The 12,978-nt window shown below is 37.5% G+C and overlaps 1 protein-coding gene across 21 annotated transcripts in view; it reads left to right on the forward strand.

Annotated features, from left to right (window-relative positions):
- Positions 1–12,978, forward strand: part of KCNMA1 (potassium calcium-activated channel subfamily M alpha 1) — a 434,865-nt gene that overhangs the window by 378,866 nt on the left and 43,021 nt on the right. For all 21 annotated transcript variants that reach the window (XM_040071955.2, XM_058421618.1, XM_040071957.2 and 18 more), the window contains 3 exons: positions 5,724–5,847; positions 8,175–8,399; positions 11,495–11,687. In XM_040071955.2, coding sequence (XP_039927889.1) covers positions 5,724–5,847; positions 8,175–8,399; positions 11,495–11,687 — 542 coding nt within the window. The remainder of the gene's footprint in view (positions 1–5,723; positions 5,848–8,174; positions 8,400–11,494; positions 11,688–12,978) is intronic.

Raw genomic sequence — 12,978 nt, forward strand, 5'->3', positions numbered from 1 at the left:
ACTTCAGAAGCATATTCTGATCATGTCTTTAGGATCAAGATGCTTTAAAAAGCAAGATCTGTACAGTAAACAGCTTTATATTAGTGTTCTTAATAATCTTGACAGATTAATGGGAAATCTTCTGTAAGGCTTCTGAGAATAATAAAACCAGCAACATTTGGACAGAGCAAGAGGGAAGAAAGGAGAATTAACACTGTAGTTCAGTCTATAAATTGGACAAGGCACTAGGTACCAACCACCATATTAGATATAGTCTTCTTCCTAGATTTAGGGAAAAAGACAGTATGAGATTGTAGTAATATTAGGATAGCTTCTGAATATGACAATGAAGGCATTTAGCAGTAAAATGCAGGTTTTCTTTCTCTTGTCACACTGAGTTTGCTTCTCTAAAGCCTGGTGCATCTGGGCACTGAATCCTTACAAATTTCGTCTCTGATTAACCTGTGAAAGGGAAGATCAGTGAGAAAAGTGTCATTAGTGTAACACACAGAGGCAACAAATTCTCATTACAACTTAATGCCATCCACACAGACTGCAGGGTCACAGGGAATGGCTAATGGTAGCCGACAAATGTTGGGTGTATTAGTCACAAAACATTTGCTGAATTCCATCAGAATGTCGTGACAACCTTCACAGCTAGTCCCAGCGAGCTGCTAGAGTCAGTGGAGTTTTCCTGTGACAAGCCGTCACTCTGTCTTGGTTGAGCTTTATAGCACCAGTCAAAGCAGTCAGAGAAGATTGAAGTGACAGAGGCCCACTGAGTAAATAGTGAAACATGCAGCACATCATGAAATATTCAGCCAGGGTGTAAAAGCTCTAAATGCTTTTTCAATTATTAGCACCTGCACTGGCTGCATACATCTAACAATAACAGCCTGTTAATTGCCACAATTTGTTAGGGTACTTGTAGGAGAAATTTCAGAGGCACGAGACATTCTTTAGCAAGTCTTCAATTCCTCTCTTACCTTCAGCAAACCCACTTCTTCCTCCTAAAATTAAGCCACTGTGTGCATACACTTGCTAAGACATACCCACAAACCCATAGCCAGATAGAAAAACTCAAAATTCCTGAACCACGGGCAGGATGTCTCTAAAGACCCTGAATCTTGTGCAGGAGACTGCTAAACATCTTTTTGTGCACAAAATTCAGATATGTCTACCTGAGAAAGGCACAGTTGCAGACTCTATAACAAACACAGGGTAAAGAGGAATAGTGTTTTTCTCAGGTGTGTTTTGCATTGACTTTATGTAGGGAGAATTTTATTGGAGGACAGAATAAAAACTAGCCAAGACGTTGTCTCACTAATGTGTAAAGACTACGGGATTACAGTTTATTTTCATACAACCCCAGGGTCCTCCCTTCTGGTCGCACAGTATTCCTGTTTCCAGTGCTCAGAACACAGAGTAGTTCCTCTGCAGATCAGGGAGGATATGTTGCTCTAGTTCTCAATTGCCTATGAATAATAGCAAGAGGGCTAAGACAAGGGTGACATAATACCAGGGTATGTTTCACAATAGTCTTTCAATGAGGCAGCCATTTTGTCCTGCATGATCTTTGCAGTTCTGTCCATCCTCAGTCAGTACCCAGAAGTTTCAGACTCAAAAACTCAGATTTTGCAGTGGTTATAAATGTGTGCTAGGGAAGCAGTGCTCTTTAAAATGTAATGTTGACTTCCTTGCAATAGGTTTGCTGTAAGTGGGATTTACAGTTTTGCTTTAGGCTGTTGTCTCCAGGCAGACTTTTTGGGTTTGCAGCTGTAGTATGGCATTTAGCATCGTTTTCAAGTTTAATTGCACATAAGTGGCATTATATGCTCTTCAAAACCTTGAAAAGATGGTATTTTGCTCTTCATCTTAAGTCATGCGTGTGTAGTATCTGCCATAAGAACCAGAGAAGCTATTTTTAAACTGGGGTTGTGGATGAGAGAAATTTAACTTCTGTTCCTTTCTTTCCGTACAGGCAATACGTGTCTTTTCCTAACCAGAAGGACCAAATGCTTTGGTCATTGCAAGTCATAAAAACCAATTAAAACAAATACTGAGGGTTCAATTGACAGAAAGTGCATTTCTTCCTATGACTTGAGTTCTTGAGTCAGAGGACTTTGCAGCCCTGTAGAATGTAATGACTGCAGCATGAATATAAGCATTTCTGCACTAACCTGTCAGTGAGACCCAAGCACAGTTTTACAAGGCCGTCTTCAAGGATGAGGAGGCAGAGAGGCTCTAGAAACATTGAGTCCATGATTTGACTGTAAGGGCAACAACTGTAATGCGTTGTGTAATATAAATTTTAATGGGAAGAGGGTGTCCAAATGCCTTAAGCAGATTTGACAGCTTTGGCCTCTCTGTGCATCTCTCTTAATTAATTTTTAGGATTTGCAAAACAGGTTTGGATTATCAGATAATGAGGATGTATATGTGCAAATTAGTAATACTATTTTGTCACTGTTGCAGTCAATTTGGTTTTTAAATACCTAAGTCAATGTATCTTCTGATACACTCAGTAACATCTGAGGACAAAGTTGGACCTAAGTAGCAAAGAGTTTCCAATGTCCAGAGACATCTTCAGGGATCACTTTACTGATGATGAAAGAACATTGATTAAAGAGAGACTAAAATAATACCTTGGATTTGAAGAAGATTTGAATTTAATAAACACATTTGCATGAATAACCCCACATATTGAAACAGAATGTGGCTAGTATATCACAGAGTCCTTCTCAGGCAACAACCCATTATACTGGAGTAAAAGTAGTACAATAATATCTCTTAGCATGCTTTCATGTTGTGTGCCCCATCCTGTTTGCTTCCTTTAAGGTTCCCACTTTCTATACTCCAAGCAGTAAAGCAAAGTCTAAACAGTTTATGATACTGCAAGTAAATGCATGTATTGTTTAAAAACAAACAAAACAAAAAAGCTCAACAAAAATCTAAAGGTTAAAAAAAAATAAATCACAACATGTTAACCTAAAACTTCAACAGGGAGTTATATCTGATAATTCATATGCTTTGTTCTTCCCCCAGCCCACTTACATTTAAGCCTAAAATATTCTAATGAACCTTTGTCAGAAGCTACTTTGAATGTTCCCTGTTAGGATGCAAAGCCCAAAAGAACTATGCTAGGCTTTAAGCACTCTCACTCTAAAAATTGCCTCAAACTTCAAGCAGTTGACCATTATTGGATGTCAGATATCTGATACCACCTGCTTTGTTCTAACATTCAGTTTAATTTGTATCATTTTTGTGAATTATTTTTGTGAATCATTTTGTGTCTGGGATTGCTAAATACTCACTTGTGTTAAAGCTTGAGGTCATCTATTTAATTTTAAATCTCAGAGCAGAAGGGAAACACTGATTACAAAATCAGAACAGGGCGTTTTTAAAAACTGATTTATTATAGTTCCTCTGATGAAGGATGGGGGAAAATTCCTTCCTATATGTGCTTGATTTCCGAAAGGAAAAGAAGGTAATTTGACTGGTGAACTTTGCTTTTGGAAAATGAACTTTTTAGAAGTGCTCCTCTAGAAAAACTCATGAAGAGATGTATTGTTAAAGTATTGGGGCAAAAAAACCCTAAGCCTAAAACAATAGACAGAAAAACATTTCTCAGTGGAAATTCCTGAGGATTCCTAATCTTTTGGCAAACTTTTTTATTTTCAGACATATAGCTAACACATTCCATTAGAAAGAAATAGCTGGGACAGAGCATCACTAGATGTTGTCTGAACATTTCAAATGGAAGTGGCTTCAAATGGCTGCAGATCTTACTGTACCACCTGCAACTCTGAGCAGGTGGGGTATGCCCAACGAGCAGCATCTCAGTCAGCTTGCAGACAGTAGCTGCATCTTGCTCCTGGATGGAGGAGGAGAATGCAGTCAGGATATTTTTCTAGAAATTAAAAAAAGCAAACAAAACAACAACCAAGCCCCCACAACAAACTCCTTTGATAAAGTTTAATCATCTCTGCTTCCTACAAAAGGGGGAACACACCTATGCAAGACCTGTCATTATGCAGCTTGGAGTAGGATCAGGACCTCCAGGTAGTCCACTAGTGCTTCTCTGCTGCCAGTGGGTTACAGTGACATCACTGAACTGTATCTCTATTGAGAGAATTTCAAAACTTTGAAAACATAGTGTTTCTTTTTTTTCAGATGAGTCTGACTTATGTCTTTGCCGTGTAGGGCATTGATTGTCTTAAAGCATCAGAAGATTCTGGTTTAAATGGAACATTGTATTAATAGTTTCTCAACCTTTTTTGAGCCACTTTCTGTGGAGTTGACCCTGTCTGAGTGAAATGCATGGGAATTTTCCAGTGATTTCGATTGATCTGTAATCAGTGGCTATGAAATTACACTAATTGATCACCTTGGCCGAATTTGAGATTATACTTTCCATAGGAATACAAGTGTAGGTTGCATGGTAACATAGCACACTATGTTCAAGGTAAATTAACTTATATCACACACTGTGCTCAAAGTGTGCTTTAGCAGTCCACGCAGTAGAGAGGGTCTCACCACAGCGTGCTGGTTGAAAGCTTTAAAAGCAGGAAGCTTCCCTGTTTTAAGAGTTCAGGTAATATGGCCATTTCTTTAACAGGCTTCAAAGGGCAAACTGTTTTAGAATTTGGATATTTGTCTCAGAGTACTTAGTATATTCTTTTATTGCAAATACTTTCTTCTTTGAAATGTTACAATTCTATATCAAGATATTTCAAGTGTTCATGACGAAAACCTGAGGTGTAAAGACTGTAGCTTTCCAGACAAAGCACTATTAAATCATAGTATTATGATTTTAGGGTCAGTTTACCCAGTACCTTGTGAATACCATTCTGCTAATGCTATTGTATAATGCAGTCACTTAGGGGTCTTCACCAGCATGTGAGAGTGTTGGAATCACTTAGTACTTATCTTAATGTTTGATTTTAGCATATAAATTAAAGAACTCTATGTGTGTGTGCTTAGATGTAGCTATGTATCTGGAGAGCAAGTTCATAAAAATGTCTTTCATTTGCTTCTCCTTTGAGAAGCCTTGTGCTTTAAAATGTTGCCGCAGAAACACTTAGAAGGTTATCACAGGTAGAGTTGTCAGAGAAAATGGACATTGTTGTTTGGTATTAAAATCATGTATTCCAGATGTGGGCATTTGTTAGTCAGTCTGCTCTAAAATGACATACTGTTGAATCTTTAAAGGGCTTCAGTTTGGGAAAGCAAAATATGATTGGGCAAATTGCTAAAATATTTAAAGTGCAGCCTGTTAAAGCTTTTACTGTGAAGAGCATCACGTCAGAAGTTGTATGTGGTAAAAGCAAGTAATTGGCTTTCCATACTTATGCCATTCAGTCAGCATGGGGCTCTGTTCCTATCCATTCTGCTTCATTGCAGATGTCTATAGGAACTTCGATATGTATTGCAAAGGGGCGGGACTGGAGAGGAAAAAAACTTACATGGTTGTGCTGGTGTCAGAAAATCCTGTATAAAATTAAATGCTTATTGGTATAGAAGAGAATAGAAAGTTATTGAAGCTGCATCCAAAATTTAAAAATTAAATTTTTTGTTTATATCCAGCTTTTGTTTAAAAATGTCTTTATTGAAAGCATGTAAAAGTGTAAATACATTTAATTTTTTTACTTTTATCCCTCTCTGTGCACAGCCCTTGGGATATCTTTCCATCCATAATTCATAGTATTTTCCATTTATGTTGTCCTCAACTTGTTTTTCCCCAGGCATGACCCCTTGTTAATTCCTGGCAACGAACAGATTGACAATATGGATGCCAACGTGAAAAAATACGACTCTACAGGGATGTTTCATTGGTGTCCAGCCAAAGACATTGAAAAGGTCATTTTGGTAGGTGTTGATGATAAGATGTGTTTGAAAAAAGGTTATTTAAATCATAGAACTGATGTCTAGTGGATAAATAAGTTAGTCTCTACTGTTACAAAGTCCAATGTATTGAAACCAGAAGCACAGGGTGATGAAACCAAAGCTAAGATTTTGGTTAAAGAATTTTGGTTACATAAATCTTTATGCCCAGTGCAATGATAAAAATTCATCCAGTATAGGGAATTCCTTTTTCATAAATTGAAATTTGTGTATTTGGTTTAAATCTTCAGAGGATTAAGATTAGAAATACGTAAATGCTTACATACCCCACTTTTCTCTATACACAAGGCAGTAATGACTCAACACCGGCAAGTGTTTTGACTTAACCTCTTATTTATTGATGTCTTGTTAATTATTTTTTATTGATTTTTTATTAATTTTGCTCTCTTAGAACTCTCTCAATTTCCAATATTTCAAGATGCCCAAACAGGCCAGAGCAAGTAGTGCTCCTGTAGTGCTCCTGCTCTGACTCTAGCACGTTGTAGTGAGCCCTGTCTATGTTTGTTTCATTTCTTTAGCTGGGGAAAACATCAAACTGACTAAAGTCATTAAAAATAATTAGGAGGCCTATCACAGTCTATTTTGAAAGTTTATGCCACTTGTGTTCATGTACTCATACCTAAGAGTAGCAAGTAACTAACCCCAGATCTCACAAGCAAAACTGATTATATTTGAAATGAACTCCCCTGTGGATCTTCACTTTGTCGTACTTCATAAAGCTTTTCCTGAGCCTGCTCTCTTAGATTTTCCTGCACTGTGGCATGGAGTAGCCAACGATGGTGACAGCCCTAGTTATTCTAGCAATCAGGGGTTAAAAGCTTGTCTCCAGTTCTCCTCCGGGGTTTACATAATAACTCTTACATTGCCTGGAGTTACAATACCAGTCTTTAAATAGTCAAGCAAGTAAATTCCAAATTTTAGAGATGGAGCTTTGAGATGGGGTTTGCCTGAACAACTTTAAATAGTGTCATTTATTTGTAATCAGCTAGCAAGAATGGGTAGCCCTGCTGTAAAACACTTTGTAATAGAGATAGAAATCCTCCTTTGTGGTACAAACGTATTTTAGCTGACAAACTACATGCTGCCCTACTTTGAAAAGTGTTCCTCCACAAATGGTGCTGGAGAGTGACTCAGTCATCATCTCTTGGTTATGCCATGTTAATTTTTTCCACTACCAGCCCTTGAATCTGCAAGTCTGTCCAGGTTCTTTCTGCTTCATGCATCATTGCCGGGAAAGACACTGCCAGCAAAATGCTTCCCTATGCCTTTTCAAACTCACAGTCCACAATTTATGTCTACATTCATATCTATGCAAATTTAATGCTGTCCTTAGAGACCACACAAGTATAAATTAGTGCATAATTTGAAGATGGTGGGATTTCCCAGGTTGTCTTCTAATTGATGCTTGATGATGTCTCAGTCAGAAAAGAATTAAGTTTTCTGCACAAGGTCTGTTTTAGCTCTGCAACATTCCAGCAGTGTCTGGTAGTAAGAAGAGATTTTTGCCATACATGGCTACATACAGATTTATGGCTGATTTATGGAGTGACATTTTTTACATACCTGCTTTCAAGACTTGGTCTCTGTCTTGTAAAGTCTGAGTATTCCAGACGCATGGGCAGAGGCATGGGGCAACTTACACGCCTCACTTGAGGATTGGCTCGTGTCTTCTGCTGTTTGAAAGGCCAAGATGACTCTTTTGGTCAAGCTATATGAAAGTCAATGTCATTGCCCTGGAGAAATTGAAAGCTCATGCATTTTTTAACTGATGAGAAAACTTCTAATCAAAGTTTCCATTCTTCTGACATAATGAGCATATCTGCTGCATGTTCCAGTCTTAATTGCGCACCACCAAGCTTCTGTAATTTAGAAATATGACATATACTGTGTCTAAGTGAGGTAAATTTTGCAGATCACTACTGTTTTAGTTTTGTTCATTGGCAGAACTTCTGTGTAATGGTACAGAAATGGTACATGTGGATTTTTTTACCTGAGTAAAAAATCCACATGTATAGGAATTTGCACAGGACCAGAATTTGGTCCAATACAAAGTCTTCCCAAATGCTGAAGGATATGCAAGCAAGAACAATTTTTTTTTTTTTTTTCCTGCTGGGAATATTTAATGAAATATTACTAAGGATAAAATGAATAGCTGTTATCAAACTGCTTCTTTGTCCATGAACAATATTGACAGTTGTGTTTTTCTTGATTTTAAACTCAATATATGATTTGAGATTCCCTTTGCTTCATTTTTCCCTTGTCTTTTTGTTTTGTTTGTTTTCTTTTTTTAGACTCGAAGTGAAGCAGCGATGACAGTTTTAAGTGGGCATGTAGTCGTTTGCATATTTGGGGATGTTAAATCTGCTTTGATTGGATTAAGAAATTTAGTGATGCCATTACGAGCCAGCAACTTTCACTACCATGAACTCAAGCACATTGTGTTTGTGGGTTCACTTGAATACCTGAGAAGGGAATGGGAGACACTGCATAACTTCCCCAAGGTTTCAATCTTGCCTGTAAGTTCAAAAGCCATATTATTGATACTTTGTTATTTAGGACACCAACTGGACAGATACATATTGACTTTGATCTTAGGCTTTTTTACTTTTGTCTACTTATAGGCCTGAGGACTTAGATTTTCCCTTTACTGTGTCTATAAAAACAGAGCCCTGTGAGACCCTATTAGAAGATATTTGCTGCAGTGTTTGGTTCCTCATCATCCTCATCGGATGAATTTCAGCTGCTGTGAGATGTATTAGCTGTGTTATGTATTGAACATTCACTGTAGTGCCCTGCATGGAGCCAGTTCTGATGTGATTTCCCTGACAGAATGACAGTCGTTATTTATGATATTATTTATGTTTTTATACCTACAAAACCTTTGGAAAAATTACTGTTACTATGTCTACGTAATATTTATATATATTCAGAAAGACCTACTGTGGGCTAGCCTGCTTTATCAGTTCAGAGCCCTGTATGAAAGTACAGCAAAACCCTGACCCTTTTTAAATCAGTGAAAAGCTCCTATTGATCTTAGTAGGCACAGCCACTGAAACTGCAAAGGTCCTTTTTCTCCTGTATATCATTATGATTCACTCAAATGTAGAACCAAGAGCTCCAGGACTAACAAATGAAGCCCTCCAAGCTGGTGATCTTAGGTGAACGTAGCTATAAATGACACATGGGAGCCCATGGAATAAGTATGAAAGAAAATGCTCAGCATGTTATATAGTAAAGTTAGTTTAGATGTTTTTTAAGAATGACAAATTTTGAGTTAACTAGTCCTTAATAATTTCATTTCAGCAGCTAAAAATAGATAAATTGATGTGATAATTAACTGAATAATTGCAAAAATAGCTGTAGAATGAAAGGACTGTCTTTGCTTTTTGATTAATTCAGACTGCAGGTCTTTGTTACTGTAAATGCAGTTTTAGTGTTAGCCCTTGGCATTTTTCTGTAACCTGATCCAGCAGATGGTGTCACAAGATTCTCTGCTGTCACAAAAATGGTGTCAATATCAGATTTGGTCAGTTAATATCCTCCTCTTTCTGCCAATTCCTTTTAATTCCAGTCACTGTGAAGGCTAAAGACTAGGGAATCAGAATTAAGTTGATAATACTGTTGAACTATTGAGCAAAGTAGAATCCTGGTACTGCCTCCAGTATATAATGTTCATTCATTATTATAATGAGTTTTTGCAAAGTTTTGATTCTGAATTCTGAAGAGCCATTAGAGAAATCTACATCAGCTTTACTTTTCCCAGTTTACTCCAAAATTCAGAATAGCTTTAGATTAATTTTGACTTGAACAGCTTAAATAGTTAGTTGATGCAGCTTTAAAAATACAGAATTTTATAAAGGAATTGTATCTGACATAGTAATCAAGGGTGATGAAGATGACACAGACTTCATTACTGTTTTTTCCTTTTTTTTTCCCAGCCCATTTGGTTCAAAATACTGATATACAGTTAAAAATAGCATTTTTCTGATTTAAATATACTAATTTTAAAATGTACTTATGTTTCTGAGATTATACTTGTGGGAACCTATTCAAGGGTGGCCACTTTGATACTTTTCTGTGCTTTGATTCACAAGGTAAAACTTGCTGCTGATATCTGATGGAGATGTGGTTACAGCTGAATAGAAAAACATTTGTTCTCGTTTAAAAAAAAAAAAAAAAAGGAATTTAAAGTCTGTATTAAAAGAGGCCTTACAGCTGCTGAGTAAACTCTTAAAAAGTAGGCAAATGCCAATTTTAAATATCCTCAGGCAGCCTTAATTCTGTCCCTTTGCATAAAATCATTAGGAGTGAGCCTTTAATTAATTACACGATTGCATATTATTTTTCCCCGCAGGAATCCTGCTTCACTTGGTGCACAGTACAGGCGCAAAGGGCAGGATTAAGGTGTCTGGAATAATAATATTTTAACTTTTGAGCAGTTTGTAATGAAATCGTTTCTGTGTGATACATACTGTTTTTCACTAGGTTCCATGCCTCAAATTATTGAAAGTTTCATGGAATAATTAGGCTGCCAGTCACTGTATAAGAATTGAGCTCTTCCTTCACTGAGTGCATCTTAAATTCACTCTTGCATTGGCTACTCTAAGTGGAGTTCAGGAGATATTCGCCTTGAATGATCAGGAGATGGTCTTGATTTTATGAAAGTCACTGCATGACCCTGGGACAGCTATGTCTCCTCATCAGTGAGGTCTTTGTGTACCAAACCATGTGAAGCAGTAGAGTAGAATCTAGTTTCCATTAAAAAAAAAAAAGTAGTGTTTTTCCTGGACTTCATAGCCTCTGTGATGTAGACTTAATATTCTGTAACTGCAGCTGTTGACTGTTGAATGTGAAAGGCAAGTGTAATTCTAAACAAAAAATACCATGTTAAGTGTCATAGCTTCATTAACTATGAAAAAATTCCACAGGCTACCACAGCATTTTGTTTTAATGATTCCGTTCTCTGACGATTGCGCAACGGGGAACATTGCAGAAGTTGCGCACTTTAGGATAAATCCTGCTTCTGTTTCAGAGGGTTTAATCACACAGCTTTGAAGCTCAGTGTGTTTTCCTTCTAGAAGCACCAAAAGCGTGCTTTGAAAAGGATTAACCTTTTCTGTGTATTGCTTTAGGTGGAAAAAATAGCTTTGTCCTGATTGCATTTCAAATGTGCAGGACACGTAATGCTTTCCTGTTTAAATTGCTGTTCTTTTGCCCAAGACCATTGTGGCTTGGTAGTAGATAAATAGACATTTAAAACACCCCCCTTGTTACGTTCAGAGAGCCAGAGGTTGCCACATGATAGCAACTTAAATCAAGACAATTTCAAGTCACCGATGAGATGTAGAATGCTGGCATTATTCCTGTTTCTTGTTTGTTAGTAATAGCTTGACTGAGTATTGAGACTGAACCTAAAATGCTGCCATCAGCACCAACTACCCTTTAGATTAGCACACATCTCCTATTCCCTGGCACATAGTTAGACCAGCTTAATGTCAGAGCATAAAAAAGATACTTGTTAAATAATTTCCCAAAGCTCCTTCTCAATCTTTAATTTGTTTTTCTTTTTTTCTTCTTCCGCACCCCCCTTTTTTTCTTCCCTGTGCCGAAGGGTACACCATTAAGTCGGGCTGATTTAAGGGCTGTCAACATCAACCTCTGCGACATGTGCGTTATCCTGTCAGCCAATCAGAATAATATTGATGATGCTTCGCTGCAGGACAAGGAATGCATCTTGGCGTCACTCAACATCAAATCTATGCAGTTTGATGACAGCATTGGGGTCTTGCAGGCTAATTCCCAAGGTAAGGACTGCCCTATAATACTTCTCTGCAGTGCCTACAGGGGACAGGACCTGGCAGGAAGAATATCCCTCACTCAGTAATTCAAAGAGCCCTACATCAGCTTGCTTGACAGTTAAACCTGCTGATTGGTATGATGGCTTTTAAAGGGACAGTCACGTTGTTTCTCTGCTACATCACAAAGCACATCTTTTAGAGGAAAAATGAATGAACATGAAACTGGCATTTTTTTCTCATTTTATAGTTTTCCTAGATGATATATAAAAGTGTCGTTTTCTCACTGTGGCCTCCTTTGCAGGATGAGTTGCTGTTATATAACTGATGATAACTTGCAGTTATTCTTTGGAATACCTGAAGCTTCCGTCTAACAAAATTTTTTTTTATGTAAAACACTTTTAAAGTACAGAGAAAATACAGGCTTGAGTAACACAAGCCAAAAAGTAAAATAAAAAAGAATAAGAACTTTAAATTTTCTTTACATCTTTGGTGCCTTCTTGCTTAAGGAGCCACTGAGAATTAACTCAAAGCTGATTTCTTCCCATAGTTTGACATGTACTCATCCCATTTAAGGACATTGAACAAAATCTTTCAATCTTTCCTGAGAGTAGGGGACTGATTCATAGGTAGCCAAAGGCTATTTTACACCATATGTGCCTGTGCAAAGCAGCTGCAAAGCAGTCATAAGCACCCTGGCAAAGGCCATCAGTGTAAAAACAATCATCTTCCCATCCCTGAAGGGTCTTGCAGCTTATGCAGCTGAAGTCCTACCTTTGATAAACCTATTAACTGCAGCAGTAAATATTCCCTCTGGATCTAGCTCTGCTATAAATGTGGGTGGAAAGGATTGTGCTTTGGTCTGCAGTTTCCCTGTGAGCCTGATCTAGAGATAGTTTTCCCTCAAGGACTATGAGAACTAAGATTAAGTTCAGGTTTTCCTCTCTACTCTATAATCAGGATATAGGAATTATGTGCCAAAACTCAGAGGCTGCAGTGTAACTTCTTGAATATAGAAATGTGAACATAGAAAATTCTTTCTTAGAATCAGCAGTAAAATAGTGGAATTCAATACTGGAATTGAATTGTACCAGGAAGCTAAAAGTTTGAAGTTTTCAAAGTCAAACTGGACAATTTTCTGGATAAAAAGCAGATTTAGAGAAGAAAAGGAAGAAACTGTTTTCAATCCCATGAGTGTTGAAAGTTTCAAATCTGTGGTCTGGAAAGAACCCAACCCCAAATATTTTAGAGTTCTTGCCTCATAAATTTCTGCATCCGACTTGCTCACACTGTGATAGCT

This window comes from Hirundo rustica, chromosome 8 (assembly GCF_015227805.2).
Source record: "Hirundo rustica isolate bHirRus1 chromosome 8, bHirRus1.pri.v3, whole genome shotgun sequence".
Lineage (NCBI taxonomy): Eukaryota > Metazoa > Chordata > Aves > Passeriformes > Hirundinidae > Hirundo > Hirundo rustica.